Genomic DNA, 18,998 nt, shown 5'->3' on the forward strand with positions numbered 1-18,998 from the left:
TTATTCGCTCCAAAACTCGTTATTCCATTATTCCTAGAAAAATAAAGCCATTATTCCATTATTCCAGCTAAAAAATAGCCGTTATTCTAATTCCGTTATTCCGGCTCTTCCACCCCCGACCTTTTCGGTGGATATCCAAGGCCAGCTCTTTGACGAACTGGACGTATCACACAGTTCACGAAACCAGCGCCAGTGCCAGATATGGGCGATGTTGGCGCGCAGTTTGTCTTAATTTTTGGCAGGAAATTATTTCCCACTAACAAAATGTATATAACTCACTTATAGTTTCTTTTTTTTTAAAATGATATTCACAAAGGATCGCAAAGACAAATATATGATTCACAAACTTGAATGGCTTTTTACGACATGCAAGGAAACAGGTTTCGCCATGGGAGGGGCTAGGGGGGCTTTAACCCCCCTCCCCCCCCCCTTTGTACAGCATCAAGAAAAAAAGAATGAGTTAAAAAACAAACGAAAAGTTACTGAAAATATTTCGTTTCTGGAAGCCATATTAGTGATTTAGTTTGTAAAGGACGAAAGAAACAGCGGCAGTTATTATTGCCAAAATTGACTCGCCTTCAACTTAGATACATAAAAACAAGTAAAGGCGGACAATCGTCTTGAAGGTTTTCAGTTATTATTGAAAAATGGCTGGGGTTCTACAGAATCATGCCATTTTCGTTGGTCAGTTTTGATCCGACCAAATGGGTTAAGGTCACGGGGGACACCTTAGGCTCATCATTATACATTTATTTAAAGCGTATGCACGAAGTGCAACGACTGACATCGACAACTTTACGAGATATTCATGACTGGATAAAAATATGAGTGCGTGCGCGTGATTTAAAAAAATCCTGTTTCTTTGATATTTTGACCGATTAAAAACAACACTTAGCTTTATACGTTGATATAGATTGTAGGAAGTCTGTGAGCTTGTTTTTATTCAAATTTGAGAATTTCTGCAGCTCAGAGTAATCACAATAATATTCGGCATAAACAATCGTGTCCTTTTTAAAAACGCATTGTTCTCACCATAAAAGCGTGGAATATAATTAATTACATCTCTCCTTTGGGAACTGATCGTGTTTTGGTCGGGACACCTTCGGAAATCTCAAAGTTTGGACTTTTCCGACAATTTTGTGGCAGAGAATACAGCGCGGATACAGAACTTCATGACTTGCCACTGCAGATAGGTAAACTATGAATACTGTAGTGTGTCATAACAGAAGCGGAATTTTAAAAGAGCGCTTTTAGAAAGAGGTAGAAGGCATTCAATTAAAATTTGCGCATTTAAACCGCCATTACTTGCTGGCAAATCTTAAATTAAAAAATCCGCTTCCGTTATGACACTCTAGAGATATTGACTGATTAGTTTTTGACAAGATCAGAGTGTGCTGTCTCCTACTCGTTTCGCAAACTCTGCCACAAAATCATGTTCTTCCCAATTTGGCACTAACAAGGCTATATCATCGCCGTTAAGTCCAATTCACCAAATAAAAGATGACATACATAATCGTTCATCATTTCTTTATGTCTCTGTAAAATTTGAGCTTAATCGCACCCATTAGAGCGGAAAAATAAGCGTTTTAAAACTTGCAGGTCTAGCGAAATTTCGCTTCATGAATTTATTCATGCTGTAGGTATCTCCCGCGACCTTAAGTTTATATAATATTGTCTGTCTACATACCAGCTTTTTAAACTTGTTCACTTTACCACAGACAGTCGAGAGTTTGGAGTCAATATTTACACCTAACAGATCAATATCGTCGCATTTCTTGTATTAAAAGTCTTCCTCTGTGAAAAACTAATAATAATTGCAAACTGTACCTTTCAATACTCCTTGTAGTGACTGTAGTCTATTGATGGTTCCTGGGCTTTGGAAGCTGTCATCTGCCATTTCGAGTTTGCCGCGCGAAGCAACCTCGTTTCCATTTCTTTATTGGGACACAAATTGCAGTTTACATGACGATTATAATGTTTTCAGCGCCGCTGACCAGCATGTTCTGCTCGGTCGTCACGTCGGACTGCAAGACCTCTGAAGCGAAGATTGTGAAGCTTTGGACAAGAAAATAAACAGAGTTTAACACGAAAGGTATGATTTTATTTAAAGAAACATTACTTTGCTTAAAGCACTAGAGATTCTGCGAGTTTTATAAATGCTACGTGCGTGAAAACAGCGGTTTTCTTACCGTTTATTCACGTGTTCGATAGCTTACGTACGGTCTCACTTCTCTCGAAAGTTGACCAATAATACTACAAATCCCGGTTATAAAATGATTCGTTTTATTTGTCATGTCTGTTTGAATCTTTTTCTAGTGAAGTTGACAACCGTTTGCTATAATTTCGTCGACGACATTAATGAATTTTAGATGTAAATAAACAGTAAAATTATCTGGTCGCCTACTAACAAGAAAACTGATTCTTGTGCGTTAATACTCCAGGCGTAGTCAATCGATAGAAATCGATATCGGAAATCAATCGATACAATCGATATCTATCGATATCAATAATCGATAACAATCGAACTCACAGAAAAAATTATTATCGATTGTTATCGATTTAGAAAATCGATAATAATCGATAGCAATCGACAGTAATCGATAACAATCACTAATCCCAAAGAGCCTCTGGAGGTGTATTGTCTGTATTCTAAAGATGGCGTTACTATTTTGTAAAACAATACGAGACCGGCGTTCAAATGGTAAAACATTTTATTAATTCAGCATCTAGTCCTGCCGAAGTCCAGTCTGGGGTCCTGGCAGAATGTTCATCAAGATTCTCGTGGTTTGGGTTTTTAAGATATTTTAACTAGTCCATAAAACCCAGGCAGCGCTCAGAGCGCGGTCGATTACATCTACATAATATGACGTTCTTGCGTTGGTAAAAGTTCAACTCGATCCTATATATGCACGGTGATTGTAGCCCTCCCGAACAATTCCATCTTTTTGCTTCATACAATGTATTTATGATGTTGTTATAGCGAGACTAGAGGGTTGCGCACCGCTACTTTGGTCGCAACTTCTTCTAATTTTGAATCGCGCTGGAGTATCAATATTGTTCTTGTTCTTTTTATAGTACAAGCTTAGCAATATTTGCATTACATATCCATGATTGAAGGACTCAATAGACCCATAAAACAGTATTGTGTCCATGTTGAACATGTAGGAATTGACATAAATAACTTCCGATAAAAATTGATAACAATCAATAACAATCGATAAACCAATCCTTATCGATTTCCGATGTCAATCGAACTCACAACTTTTTTTCTTTATCGATTCCTATCGAGTGGTATCAGAAATCGATATCAATCTTCGATTGATATCGATTGCTATTGATTGTTATCGATTATCGGTTTATCGATTGACTACGCCTGGTAATACTCTGTGTCCGCTTCGGTGTTGAAGGCTTATTAACTTGTTCATAGTTCAGTCAACTCGTTTATACTGTAGTAAAACATGTCTTTAAGCTCTTTAATTTAACTTGGTTTCAATTTTTTTTTTTTTGTACATGATGCAAGTCACCCTTCAAGTTTTCTGTACTCATTTTACAAGGTCTTACAAGTTCCAGTTTTTCAATGGGCCACTTGGCCACTGTATAATAACATGACACAACACAAACATCTCAGAATCTCAAATCTGAAAAACTCCTTTACGTAAAAATAAAAAAATTTATATAAACCATTGGCATCCAGTGATTGCCAACATAACAATTGATTGCTGTTTATTTTGGTTTTATATCAGCATGTCAGAAGTCCCAGTTGATAACAACACAGACCTCCAAGCAGAGGTGGTTCCCAGAGTTGGTGTCACTGATGCCGAGCGAGAACTAGCCAATAATGCTCATGTTGAATTTGAAAGCAAACAGTTTGATAGGTAAGAAGAGAACTGAACGTCTTATGTGTCAAAAGTTGGTTGTTGTTGCTTTTGAGGTAAAACCAAAATATTTGGAAGCTAACTTTGCTTTGCTGTTACCGGTATAACTATAATAATGCAATAATGCCAAGGGTCAATAAATTTGTGTTTTATTGTTTTACTAATTGTCTTTATATTTGTCGGTTACAGAGGCAATTATAAAACTATTTAACAATTAGACTACAGGCCGGGTTTACTATAAGCGAATAGTCAGCAAGGCCCAGGACTATCGTTCATAGAAAACGAGAGCGAGTAGTCTAATTGTTTTAGTAGAAACTTTAAAGGATTGCGGTTCATAACCTGCAATTTTGTGTACTTTTAAGCCAAAAATAAAGAAAAAATGTTGCTTTAAAGTAAAAGAGCAATGTGTTCTATCGCCGAATAGAAAACAATGGATGAGTTTCTACTAGTACATGTACACTTAGAAATAACTATCTGAGGTTTATTCTTTGAATGAACTCAAGTTTTGTTCTTTGTTTTGTCTCATTTTGTTGTCATAACAGATGCTTGGTTTCACAAGTTTTGTCTCATTTTGTTGTCATAACAGATGCTTGGTTTCACAAGTTTTGTCTCATTTTGTTGTCATAACAGATGCTTGGTTTCACAAGTTTTGTCTCATTTTGTTGTCATAAGAGATGCTTGGTTTCACAAGTTTTGTCTCATTTTGTTGTCATAAGAGATGCTTGGTTTCACAAGTTTTGTCTCATTTTGTTGTCATAACAGATGCTTGGTTTCACAAGTTTTGTCTCATTTTGTTGTCATAACAGATACTTGGTTTCACAAGTTTTGTCTCATTTTGTTGTCATAACAGATGCTTGGTTTCACAAGTTTTGTCTCATTTTGTTGTCATAACAGATGCTTGGTTTCACTAAACAAGTTGTCAGAACTGAGGAAGAATGATCCAAAGGTTCAACACAATAAAACAGTAGCACAGTTCTATCACTCAAACTGTACAGGAACTGAAGAATGTGGAAAAAACTTACTCCAGATAAGAAAACAAGTGAGTACAATTTGTGAATGTGGTAAAATAAATCCAGTAAAACTTGAACTGGCTTAAAGTCATAATTATGTTTGCAACTTGCAAATCTGTTTCAAACTCAGCGATGGGCTAATTCCCACTGAATAATTTTTATAGTTTGTTATGAAATAACTTTGATTGAGTGATAGCGATGTACATATTAGGCACCCTTGAGACATCATGTCTGTATTGAAAACTGTAGATTTTTGATCCTGTTGGCTGTTAAGCAAAAACCTCTTGAAACCTCAAACATGTACAAAAAAGAGCGCTCTCTATAATAATTATTTTACCCGACAAATTGCACAATCGCTGTCTAGACAGTTTTGATCGCAATGATCAATGTGTCGAGTTGTTTAATAGCATTTCCTCAGTTCAGCATAAACTCGCTTGCCTGCTTTCTGACAGATTCATGGCCACTACAACATCAGGCGCGAGAGAGTTTTTGACTTGCCGTGTTTTTACACTTATGGTTACAAACAGTCTTTCATACCGGCAATGTGTAGTCGTGCAGACATAAACTAGTTAAAACCTTTTTTAGAGATGTTATTTCCATTATATTGTCTTTTATCATTGTAGATTCTTCTTACTTTTTTATCTTTAATAGTAATGTATGTGATCAAAAAAATTGTTACGTGTAAATAGGCCTTATTATAAACTTTTTATCCCTTTTAGATTCATATTGTAAATAATTATGCAATTCAGCCTGCTGGTTGCCATGTAATTATTTTTTAATAAAACTATTCTATAAAAGCATTTATATCTTCTATCTTTGTTGTGGTAAACTAAGAGAAATGCAAATTTTCAGTTGACTACAGTGTATACAACCACTATTTGGCTTGTCAAATGACATTCCTTTAATGAATGTATTCAGTTGAGAAGAGGGCTGAGTTGTTGATACATGCACTTCCATAAACATAAGAGTGTCCTATCCACAAATAATTATGAATACGTAAATGAAATCTGAACCATTTTTTGTTTAGATTGAGAAAGAAAGTGGTGACACTGGTGAAGAAATGGATGATATTGATACAGCTTACCTGCTCTACAATGAGTCTGTTATTTACTTTCATGTGAGTTTAGAATCATTTTATTCTCCTCTGCTGTTATACATGTATAAAGAGAATGAGCAAGTATTTCAGACAGTTTTATCATGTATGTTTTTTTTTTGCTATAAAAAAATGGACAAACAAATAAATATTAACCTGGTTTGTTGAAGATACAAATACCGTTACATGTCTTTTTATTGTGTTATACAATACTTCAGTGCAATCTCCAGCACTTACATGTACATGAATTAAAGATCCCAAAATATTAATTTATTTGACCTGTTCATGCAGTTGGGAGCCTTTTGCATTAAAAACTTTGCTGTTAAAACTGCCTTCTAAGTCTGTAAATTCTGAGTGAAGATGTGACGAATAATTATTGTTGTGAATTACTTGTACATGTTTTTTAATATCATTGTTATTTTTGCAGTTGCGACAGTACAGCAAAGCATTATCAATTCTTGAAAGACTGTTTAAGATTGTTGAACCCCTAGGTAAGGTCCTAATAAATATGTTTAAGTTAAGTGTATCTTTTAATGTACTAACTATAAGAAGTATTTGGGTTCTTTCATAAAGAGAGGTTTTAACAATTAACTTTTACTCAAGAGCTAAAAGTAAGGGACATTGGGGGTGGTTCTGGAGTAATTCATGAATAAACATTTTTTTTAATTTTGGAACATTTGTGAAAATCTTCTTACCTTTTAATATATTTTGCATTTCACAGAGGAATCACTTGGATGTAAAATCTGCTTCTTGCTTAGCGAAATATATCTGACCCTTTATAAGGTATTAAGACGTGAACTACATTTGTCACTTTGCTTCGGTTTAGATCTAGTCTTGATTTTAGTTTTGATCAAACTGTTAGAATTAATAGAGTTACAGTCTTTGCACCGTCTATGTTGTTTTACATGTACCCTTGGAATCATTTGTAATGTCAAGTTACATACTTTAATTGCTTACAGTAAATTGTTGCTTGTTTTTGTTAGGCTGACAAAGCTCATAGCGTTATAACAGTGCTAGAAACCTTGGTATTTGGATCAAGTAAACCAGTGGAGGTAATATTCAAATAACTGATATCATGTAAGGTTTTTTTTTTTTTTTATTTAAATTTGCTTTGTTTTCATACAATTTGGAGATAATTTTTTTAAAACATTTTGATAGCTTGATAGCTAGAGGTTGTAATAGGTTACTAATTATTTGCAGCGATGTAAATTACAGGCAAAAGGTGGGGAAACTAACCACCTGAAGACTTGAGTTTTCCAGCCAAAAGACTGTGTCTGGTTAGATCTTTCTTTTGATGTGAGCCAAATTTTTCGATCTGTGATGAAAGAAAATTTGCCTGCTGGAAATCTTAGCTACATCCCTGTTATTTGTTTGCCAAAATATGCTGTTATTGACAATGTATATTTCTGTACAAGACTCAGATCATTCAAGGTGGATTACAAGCTCAGCTTGGCCCAGGAAGTCAATCTGGACCCCAGCCTGTCAAAGAAGTTGACGAATCTTTAAAACTCCGCATTCATCAGGTATTCAAGCTGCAAATCGTTGATATCAATGTAATATGCATACATGTACTATGTTGCATGTTGTGGTTAATTTTGTTTTAGTTACTGTTTGACATTTTTTCAAACCAGTTTAATTTTGCCTTTAGTCTCAGACTATTATAACTATTATACATAATTTGTAGTCACTTTCTGTCTTTTCATTGGCTTAGAGCCTACAGTAAATTCTGGGAATCAGCGTGCAACCTACAAATTCTTCACTGCCATAATTACTGTTGACATCTTATACATTGTATAGATGTTTTGACCAGTGAGTTCTAAGTAACATAAAGGTACGGTTCCTTTATGTGAATTGAAAGATCTCTTTTTCCTTAATGTTAAACAATGTGCAAAAATAACTAAAAAATCAAATTCATGCAATATTTCAGAACAGAACATAATGGGTTGGTGTCAATTAATTGTTAATTGATTAAAATTAATTTATTAAAACGTAAAGGCGTCAGGGATGCTATACATACATTAACAGAGCAGGGTTAGTCTTAGTTCAAGTTTGTTTTTCTTATAGCATAAAGCTCGACTAAATATCCTGTTGAAGTCAATGAAAGCCTGCAAACGTGAGATAAAAACTGTCCTTAACACAAACAATATGGTAAGTACATAATCTTGGGAAGGCAAGGGAGGGTGTGTCTAAATAGAGAATTCACTTGTTAAAATGTTGAAAAAACAAGAAAAGAGTGCACATCACCAGATGGGTGTTCGCTGTGTCTTGGAGTGGGGGTTGAATTAAGATGTGACTAAATGTTGCGAATTACATGTGCAAAAAATTTTTCTCTTATAATTATATCTAACTGAATGTTTTTTTTATGCAATGCAAGGTCTGCAGACAGTAGAAAGTGTGTAAACTGACATTGTTCTTATTTGCTAGACTCCAGAGGGTCTTTTCCTCAAGAGCAACTTTGAGTACCTACGGCAGAATTTTCGTAAATCCATTAAGCTGCTAAACAGTGCACCAAAACCAAATGACATTATGGAACGAGGGCAGTCAGTTAGCACCATGTACTACAATGACCTGGGATGCATTCACTTCCAAATGCACAAGTACAACTTAGCGGCATTCTACTTCAGACAGGCTTTACAGGAGAATAACAAGGCAGTTACCTCACTACCTGCTGACAAAAGTATGTTTGGGTTTATTAATTGTACATGTACATGTTACATGTAGGTGCATGTAAGAGTGTTATACCTTGTATTTTCTACATATGCCCACTGCCAGGAATTTTAGTAAAAATTGAAGTAGGTTGCTGGATTTAGTAGAGTAACCAAGAACCTTTCTTTTATTAAGTCATTTTATGGAAAAAAGTAGCAGACTTCTGAGCAAAGTAGCTAATGCTTTTCGTCAGTCATCAGTTTCCATTGAAAGCACTGTGTTGCTGAGCAAATGTTGTGTAAAATTGCCTTTCAAACAAGGCTTATGGGTAATTCTTGCATTTCATTTCCGTTAACACCCTGTTTTCTTGCTTTACTGTAATACTGTAGTAGCAAAATTATTAAAGGAAGCTTTTTTTTCTGGATTCTGAGACAAGGCATTAAATTTAATTTTTGTTTATGTCATTTTTTCCCCAATTTTTCTAATTTTATACTTGATATCTGGTTTTAACTTTATGTACTTGAAGCTGTACATTAATGTTCATTCAAATTGTTAATCACTTCAGATGCTCTAGTGTCAAGCCGCTCTCTAGTGACACTTGGTGTGAATCGTCGTCATGAGATTCTTTATAATCTGGGAATCCAGCTTCTGTTTTCTGGTCGACCTGTTGTAGCTTTTGACTGTCTGGTTGAAGTTGTGCAAATTTACCACACAAATCCTCGACTCTGGCTTCGACTCGCTGAGTGCTGTATTGTAGCTTTCCAGTTGGTAAGTTGCATATTTGATTGCTGATCATGTCAATAATTCTATTTGTTATCCAACTCTCCTTCATAGCATACAAATAACGCACAAAACAAGTACAAATATGTGTAACATATCACTAAATATTTTTACTTGTCATTTGTATTTTGACTAACCCTTCAGGCTCACAAAAATACTGCGAGACTTGTAGAAATATACAGCAATACTGTAAACACTAGAATGTCTAATAAGATATATACATTCATAGTGTTATTCTTATTCTATTAGCCTTGCAGTTACTCATCATTGTCGATCATTGTCTCACAGCATATGTTTACCTCATTCCATATAAAATTAATAAAAAACCCAAAAACTTTTGTTTATCAGAAAGACAACATGTGGTGTGCTGGTGTTCTAGGTTTATGATTATTCTGTGGTTAAAGTTTGGTATTTTTCTTTGTTCTAGTGTATGGTAATGTACATTGTATGATAAAAAAAATGTATATAAAACAAAGCAAAATGCCAAATAAACCACAAGATATGTAATTATATTGTGGTTAATTTTAATTTTGGCTGAAAATTTGTAAAACACTACATGATTACTTTCCTTTGTAAATTGAAAATCAAATCAAACTGGTTTAAAAGTAAGCTTACTGTGATTATTGTCTGTTATATTACAGTCAGATGACTTTCGGCAGCAGTGCATTAAGAAGAGTGATGTTGTTCAAGATGTTGTAGGTTCAGGACCTCACCGTAAGATTGTTCTTTCACCTCAGACTGACAAACAGTCTGGTATTGAGTAAGTCAAATGCTCATTTTAAAAACTTTTTTCCTTAGAAACAGAAGATTAACATAACACATGGAAAGAACTCAAAAAATATCATAGCCAGCCAAATGAAAAGACTTTTTATCACAGGGAATTTTAAAACTTAGAAAGAGTGCTGATTCAACTATAATAAAAGCAACTGGGATTGCCCAAGATAAAAAGAATAATAATGCGACAATGTTTCATAATATATGCAAATATTGTTTTAAGTGATTAAAGTAGTGTTATCTTCAGGTTGAAATAGATTAACCTAAAATAGGTTGGAAACAGTTTTAACCTGAAAACCAAGATGACCTACAGTACAACATAGCCACTGCTTTGCTAAGTGACATTTGGAAGGCAATGTTGTGTTGCAGAGCTCTTTAATTTTTTCTACAATGGAAATTAAAAATTGAATTGGCAAAGTACACTGGATGTTGCTTAATGGCAAAAGCTTCTCTAACATCTTACAGATCTCTTCATAATTATTAACTTGTTGTAATGTAATGTACATGTAGTTGAAGGAAGTAAATTTTGTATTAAGACCAATAATTTCCCTTCAAATAGTGATCAATTTTATTTCAAACAGACTTTGTTACATTGTTATGGTACATACAAATGTATATCTGAAAAAGAGGTTATGCCGCACTGTTTTTTTTTTTCACTTTTTTTTAGTGCTGGGCCATGAAAATATTGTTTCATCACTACAATATCAATAACTAAAAACCTAGAATAATGAAACAAAACAAGATACTTTATGTACTTTTTATTACAAAAATAATATAAGATGTGTTCTTTGTAGTGAAAGTAAAGGCCAATCTGCTGCAATGCCAGCCTGTACCTTAGCATTTGCTTCATTATGTCTGCAAAATGCTCTGTTGCTGCTGAAGAGTGCTGAAGTGATACCTGCCCATGAACCAGAGAGTGTGCTTGAGAGTCAACAGGCCAAGGAAGATGATTCACTCAGCCAAGAAACAGATGCATCTAGGTATGTCACATGATATGGTAATATGACAAGAAAGTGTTTTTTGACATGTGCAAACTGGTCCTTTACAAAGGATTGATTTTTATAGAAACAAACATGAAAATGAACGCGCAGTGGCCTAATGGTTAGCACGCTCGACTCCGAGTCTAACGGCCAGCGTTTAAGCCCTGGTCGGGGCACTGCTTTGTGTTCTTGGGCAAGACACTTAACTCTCACAGTGCCTCACTCCACCCAGGTGTATAAATGGGTACTGGCGAATTTACTGCTGGAGGGTAACCCTGCGATGGACAAGCATCCCATTCAGGGGGGAGTGGTAATACTCCTTGTTACTTAATGCTAACAGAAACTGGGATAAGCTCTGGCTGTATGGGCCGCTTGGCTCAGACACAGACTTTTACCTACCTTCCTGTATTTGTATAATAAATCCTAATAATGAGTTCTTTTGACGGCCTTTCTACCCTTTCTGTTCCTAACTTCATTATATCGTGATCGTTCATCCTGATCTGATGTTAAGATTTAAATTAACCAGTCTTGTGCTTCTTAACCTTCCTTTTACTGGGAACCACACTGGTAAACTCTCTCCCTTGGTTAACCTTGCAAGTTACAATGTGTATGTATTGCTGCATCTTTACGCAATGCAACCCCTGCATCCCTGCATTGTGAACATGCAGGGATTACAACAGATGTAGAACATCGACAAGTAGAAAGGTATTTATTGTATAACATATGTCATATTGCAGTGACAGTGGCGGCTTTAGTCGGTCCTCATCAATACAAAGTGAAACAAGTATCCCAGCTCCCCCTGGGCCCCCAGTTAAACTTCGTGAACTTCCACACCTCAGGTAAGTCAATTCATGTTAACTTACACACGATACAGCTTTGAGCTATGCAAAACAGTCCATATTTAAGTACTTGTACATGTGCCTTGTGTGAGATCCTGATGTGAGCAAGAACATTTTGCACACTACAATGTAGCCTATCAACTTTGCACAGGGATACAATAAGTCTAAAAAGACAAAGTGCCACTCTTTTTTATACCAAGCAGATCATAGCCAGCCTAAAACAACAATAATAACGCTTTGCAAACCACAGAAACCCACCAAGAATTTATGACAGCCAACAAAGGTAAAAATGGATTAAAACGTTTGCAGGATTAGTTGGATCTTTTGAATTGCACATAAATCTGGTTCCAGATCAGAGTGTGTTGATTTTCTATGAAGGCTATGGAGAAATACGCCATACCAATTCAAAAGCAATAGAAAATTGGTAGCTCCAGAAGCATGATATCTCATTCATGACTTCAAGTAATAATAACTGTTATTATAGGACTGACTGTTTGTGACATTGCAGGTGTTCCATTCTAGTGTGCAGTGCATATGTCGCACTGGGACTGGGTGACAATGTGATGGCTTTAGCACATGCACAAAAACTTCTGTCACAGTCCAATCTTGTTGGAGCACTCAAGTAAGTACACAGCAATCAGGGGTCAGTGAAACATATGAACGTCTTTTATACATTTACATTCTGTATCCTCAGCAGACACAACAAGTGGTCTGATGAGTGTGATTTGGAGTTAACCACTTTCCTTTTTAACAAGAAATAAGCACAAATTTAGCATGAACCCATGGAACGATGTTAAAAATTTGTTCACTTCATGTACTTCCCTTCAGAATTCCACCAGTTTTATTCAGTAACCGACTCATTTCATGTCATTTCTTTAGCTTATCGCTGCCTAGGTACATGTACCTTGTGATTCTTAAATGTAGTAAACCCAACTTTTGTTGCTTTTCGGAGACAGAATTCTGGTTAAAAATCAGCTAGAGTTTTTTCCACTGCACTGTGAAGTTTGGGTCCCATAATCGATAGTGGTGGAAAACGTAGTTTCTACATGTACTAAACTGGCATTCTGTTGTGGTTAAAACCCCTCCAAGTTTTTTTTTTTCCTTAGTGGCCATTTGGCCACCGAGTGCCTAAGTTTGGTCGCCAGTGAAAGATTTTAGTCGCTAAATTAAGGTCACTCTTTCAGTCCTTCTTCTCAGTGTTAGTTGCGAGGCTGGCGACTTCAGTTCTAGTTAGTCCCCAGATCCAAACTTTTAGTCGCCATGGCGACTAAAATGGTCTTAACTTGGAGGGTTGAATTCCGTTAACCAGCTAGTTTGCATGTTTCAGGTTCCTTGGTCATCTGTATGCTGCGGAAGCTTTGATCAAACTGAATCGTTTACCTGAGGCCATCATGCACCTGGCACCAGAGAACATCAACAATATAAGTATCACTCCGCCCAGTACTACTGCAGACAGCTCAGCAGGTAATTAGTTTGTCAGAAACTTCTTATGAGAAAAGAGCTGCTCGGAAAAACTTCCCAGTTCTCACAACAGAAGTCGTACCTATGACCTTCTGCACAACGGTTGGACGCTCTAGAGGGTTCAACTCCTGTGAGAGAACTCAGTGATTTTTCCGAGTATTTTGTGTCACTGACTCGGTAGTATCTTTCTCATTTCTCTAATGTTGTGGATAGCTCTTTCATACTAGTAAAGAACCTTTGGTCTGCATTTCTTTTATTATTTGTACTTATGCTGTTTTATTTTCTTCTTCTCAAACTCGTTAATAATTCATCAAGTTAAAACAAAGAAAATTATAACCGTGACGGTGGTTTGGAAACCCGATCTTAATTAGCATAGATTTTTACGATTTTATTTCTCCGTTTTCTCCGTAGTTTTTGTTTCGATTGAGAAGATATATCAAACACTCGAGACAGTGTTTCATCAGCTATCCAAAAACACTGCCTCTCGTGTTTGATATATTACTAACAAAACCAGTGAAACAAAAGTTTAAATGTAACAAAGCTGGCAAAAAAAAACCAATGGAATTAACACCGTATGGTCTCCAATTGGCTTTTTATTTTTCATGGGCTATGTAAAATCAGTCTAACTTGAACTCCTTAGGTCCTTAATCGTTTTATGTGTTTGTTATTTGGTCATGAACTAAACATATATTTATTTGTGTTTGTGTTGGAACAGGCGAAAATGTTGATAAAGAGAAAGAATCCGCTAAACCTCATGGTAAGTCGCTTTAATAATATACAAACAGCAATTTCTCCATTCTGATTGGCTAAGAACACGTCAATTTATCCCAAACCAGTGCAAAAAGTGTAATTGGCAGTGCAAAACGTGTAATTAGCAGTGCAAAACGTGTAATTAGCAGTGCAAAACGGTGTAATTGACAACAGCCTCATGAAAAATACATCTTGAACAAACAAAATGGCGGACGAAAGTGAGACAAAATTTAAACTTAATAACGCAATTTTAATTAAAAGACTTGAAAACGACGCAAAGTACAGAAGAACAACAAACATTACTTACTGTAAAAGACGTAGAATTATCAAAAAGGCAAAGAGGACAAGACATAACCTAAACTCGAAATAAGCTCACGGCCGACGGCCGATAGTAAATTAAAATTCTCGCCGAAACATTGCTTCACTTCTCTGAAGCGAAACGCGAAGAAGTACTGACCAGACTTCCAAGAAACCGGTTACCTAGTTTTGAACACAGAAGGAGCAAGCATTTCATTTCATGATTGTTTAATAATAGCCGAAGCTTGTTTATTTAAAAGCTCGCTCAACAACAAAAGGCACAAAAGATAGTTTTACAACTGTAAGAGGCAAATCTAACCTGTAAAACGTCCAGTGAAATCAGGTAGCAATGCGGAGTTGTAGCAGAGTGCTCATCTGTACTAAGAAAATCCGTTCGGTAGATTTTTATAGATCATTATTTCAGTTCGGTATTCTAGTTTGACTAGTTTGTCAGCTAGAGCAACATGCGTTGAACTGAGGTTGATTTCTGTTCGGGCGAACACAAACACAGCACGGATAAAACGTACCAAAAAAATACAGCAGCAGAACCTTAGGAATTTTTTCCTTGCTTTGTCATTCACATTCTTCAAATTCAACGGCGAAAAGAGTCAAAAGACTGTTCTGAAAACTTTTCATGCAGCACTTCCAGAGAGTGAATGAATATTTACGCATGAATTGACACGTCAAAATTTTTAGCCAGGCGCTACTCTGAAGTTGTCACGAAAATTATCAAAGCGTGACCGAAATTGTCGCTTGTATATTATTAACAAGTAATCACATGATTTTTCTCGTGCAATTTGGAATAAATAAGCACTTGTAAATTTTTCAAAGGCTACAAATTGCACTTGCCCTGCGGGCTCGTGCAATTTTGTTAGCCTTTGAAAAATTTACTCGTGCTTATTTATTCTAAATTGCACTCGAAATCATGTGATTACTGGTACTTAAACACTTACATAAAGAGTATTAAATAACACTTCCCAAAAACAATGAACTTTGCGAATAAACGATTTTGCCACGTACCCGGAGAGCTTTTCATAAAAGGCTAGAGTTAGAAAAGTGTCTTTTTCTTTTCACGTAATTTTGATGTTCGTTCCATCCAAATGAATTTACAATAAATGTTTCACTTGGGAAATGAAATTTGTGCATTATGTCTGTGGTAAAGTTGAGTAACGGTTTTAAAATTGGCCAGTTCCGCCAAGTTTCTGTTGGTAAAGAGCAGCGTAAGTTAAGAGCTTTAGAAGTGGCGTGTTATTTTGTATCAGTGTTGTAGCTGGTCAATAGAAGTTAATTTGTGTTGATGTGTTTACTGAACAGGTTGTGAGAAGATGAACTTTCCTCAGTCATTAAGTGAAGCTCGAGCCTCGTTCCTTGTCAATCTAGCTGGAGTGTACAGTCTACGGAGTGAATTTGACAAGGCACGAAAATGTCTACAACAGGTAACAAGAATTAGTCCAGTACAATATTTTCTATTTGCGTACAAGCGAAATTATTTTCTAGTGTAAGTGTAGCTACAAACGCAATTATAACAAGAAAAGTATAGCCCCTGAACACGCCGATATGCTATCATAATTTTTCTTTATACATGTAGTCACCGTTGATTGTGTAAGATATTCAATTCGTTCTTGTTAAGCGTGGCAAAACAAACAGGGTAAAGCATTGAACAGAATTTCACTAACAAGCGCTCAACATGGCAAGTTGTCTTTAAAAAAACCTAAAGGAAAGTTCTGCGGATGGCTATTACTTAATGTCTTGCAGTGATGGGAGTACACCTCCCTTTGCAAGACTCCCCCTTATGTAGATGAGAAAACACAGCAGCCTTTCAATGCTCACCAATTTAACTTGTTCATTTGATGTCTCGTTTCTTTGTAGGCTTGTTCTCTTGGTTATTCAAAGGAGCTGTCAGCACGTGTTGTTTTACTGGCAGTGTACATTGAGCTTCAGAGTGGTAAGATTCTTTCTTATTCTTTATACAAGGAAAATAAAAATATTATAATCTTAACACGAAAAGAAACTTGCATTCCGAAATGATTCCTTTCTATGGTCGGTAACAAAAAAGGATTAACAGTCCACTGTAAAAATTAAGGCTGGTTTTCGCTTGGCATAAGCGCAAACACAAGACTGTATTTACTGAGTTGCGGCAGCTTGAAAACACCAAAAACCCATAATTTTAACTGTGTTATATGGAGAAGACCCAAGTTTGTTAAAATACTCCAAACGACAGACAACTTAGAATTATTGAACGTATTTCGTTTTGTGATTCCAGGTAACACCGCTGGTGCACTGCAGACGATTAAAAAACATCAAGTTCTTCCTTTGAGCAAAGGATTCAAGGCTGTAAAGAAAACAAGGGGAGCTGACATCTGGAAAACATGAACAATCTTAGTTTTCTGTGAAAAATCAAATGTTACGCCATTATAAATAGGGCTTGAATGCCAATAAAGTCCTGCTGGGATGTGAAAGCTTGGATCTTCGGTAGCTGTAATACAGTTTTGACTGGAATAAAGTTTTGAACGAAAACATAGTATGGTGTGTGAAATATCTTAATAATAATAATAATAATAATAATAATTTATTTCTAGTGCATTACATTAAAAATCTCAATGCCCTTACAAGTAAAAATATTTAAAATTACAATAGGATAAAATACTAAATTCTTAAGACGGAATCCACTAGGAAGTCGAGTAATATTTATTAAAGTTGGACAAAAATCAAGTACCAGAATAATTTAAATCCTATTGCGTTATTTCCTACCCTTAATAAAAGGTAAAGATGTAAGTAATTATCCGTGATAACACCAACAACAATTTCTTATCAGAGTCTGAGAAAATGAATTTCAAAGTTCACAAGGTATAGGAAAAATCTCACATGTAGCCATTTTGTAAATTCGTCTTAAGCGATTCAGTGGAATTCAGCGGAACTTCAAAATGTGTTTTCGATGTGTGGTGTTGTTAGAAAAGATTTCTTTTGATAAGATATTTGAAGCAGTAACAAAAAAGTTTGCAATAAGGTGGAAATAATTCTGGTACAACAATTTCTTATCCGAGTCTGAGAAAATGATATTTAAAGTTCACAAGCTATGGGCAAAAGCTTACATCTTTTAAGCGATTCAGTGGAATTCAGCGGAACTTCAAAATGTGTTTTCGATGTGTGGTGTTGTTAGAAAAGATTTCTTTCGATAAGATATTTGAAGCAGTAACACAAAAGCTTACAATCAGGTGTAAATAGTTTTGGTACATAATTTTGTCCAATAACTACTCGAAGTCCTGGCGGATTTCCTCTTAAAATCTAAAGTTCATTAAAAATTTTAAAATTCATAAAAAATACTGAAGTTCATTATAAAATACTAAAATTCATTAAAAAAGAAAAATACTAAAGATCATTATTGAATAAAAACGTTTTAAGCTTAGTTTTAAAAGTGTCAACCGATGGAGCACTTCTCACATCAAGTGGGAGACTGTTCCACAATGTTGGCGCGCAAGATGAAAAAGCGCGCCCACCGTAATTCTTGGTCTTAAAGACTGGTCTCTGCTGTCGCAGGTGATCTGTTTGAACGAAGACACCTAATCGGTCCATGAATATTAATAAGTTCCGCCAAGTAACTGGGTGCTAAATCAATTAAAAATTTAAAAGTTAAAAGTAAAATCTTAAAAATTATACGCTTGCGCACGGGCAGCCAGTGAAGCTGACGGAGGATTGGGGTGATGCGATCTGCTCTCCTTGTTCTTGTTACCAGTCGGGCGGCCGAGTTCTGAACACGTTGAATTTTCGAGATTTCTTTATCAGGGAGACCATACAAGAGACTGTTACAGTAGTCCAGTTTAGAGGACACAAAGTCGTGAACCAGTTTTTCTGTGCTCGGTTGGTCAAGATACTGACGAATATTTCCAATACTCTTTAGAGCAAATGAAGCAGATTTGCAAAGATGGCTTACATGCGTGGACATCGTTAAGCATTGGTCAGGAGTGACCCCAAGATCTCGGGCATTCACGCTTGTCTAGATCTCAGAGCCAGCAATATTCACCGCGGCTATAGGTTGACGCTGAAGAGAGCGAGATGAAAAATGCAAAATTTCAGTTTTTGATGAGTTGCATAATAATTTGTTATCAGCCATCCAAGATATGATATCCTGTGCACAAAGCTCTACCTTACTCAAACAAGATGATTGTTCAGATCGTTGCATAACCAAGTATATTTGCGTATCGTCCGCGAATATCATGGACTGGAGGCCATGAGCGATGATAATATCTTCAATGGGTGCAACGTAAAGGGAGAACAACAACGGGCCCAGCACCGAACCTTGAGGAACACCGCAGATCAACTTAGCAGGAAAAGAGTGAACATCTTTGATGACAATCGCCTGCGAGCGATTCGTTAGATACGATTTGATCCAAGTCAGGGCAGTATTTCTTAGACCAAACCGGGTGTATAATCTATCCATAAGGACACTATGGTCAATGGTGTCAAAAGCTGATGATAAGTCAAGCAACACTAGA

At 36.0% G+C, this 18,998-nt stretch overlaps 1 protein-coding gene across 1 annotated transcript; it reads left to right on the forward strand.

The window, feature by feature from the left end:
• The first annotated feature begins 1,937 nt into the window (after positions 1–1,937).
• On the forward strand, positions 1,938–17,022 carry LOC144650045 (CCR4-NOT transcription complex subunit 10-like). The gene is made up of 20 exons (XM_078509690.1): positions 1,938–2,092; positions 3,744–3,875; positions 4,770–4,914; positions 5,913–6,002; positions 6,406–6,469; positions 6,700–6,761; positions 6,962–7,030; positions 7,394–7,501; positions 8,043–8,126; positions 8,403–8,655; positions 9,190–9,392; positions 10,046–10,164; positions 10,973–11,158; positions 11,896–11,997; positions 12,506–12,619; positions 13,325–13,461; positions 14,174–14,215; positions 15,820–15,941; positions 16,375–16,450; positions 16,769–17,022. Exons 2-20 carry the CDS (start codon positions 3,745–3,747, stop codon positions 16,876–16,878), a joined length of 2,217 nt encoding a protein of 738 aa, XP_078365816.1. The 5' UTR covers positions 1,938–2,092; position 3,744; the 3' UTR covers positions 16,879–17,022.
• The last annotated feature ends 1,976 nt before the right edge of the window (positions 17,023–18,998 follow it).

The sequence above is a fragment of the Oculina patagonica genome, chromosome 4 (genome assembly GCF_052425735.1).
Source record: "Oculina patagonica isolate OP01 chromosome 4, crgOcupat, whole genome shotgun sequence".
Taxonomy (NCBI): domain Eukaryota; kingdom Metazoa; phylum Cnidaria; class Anthozoa; order Scleractinia; family Oculinidae; genus Oculina; species Oculina patagonica.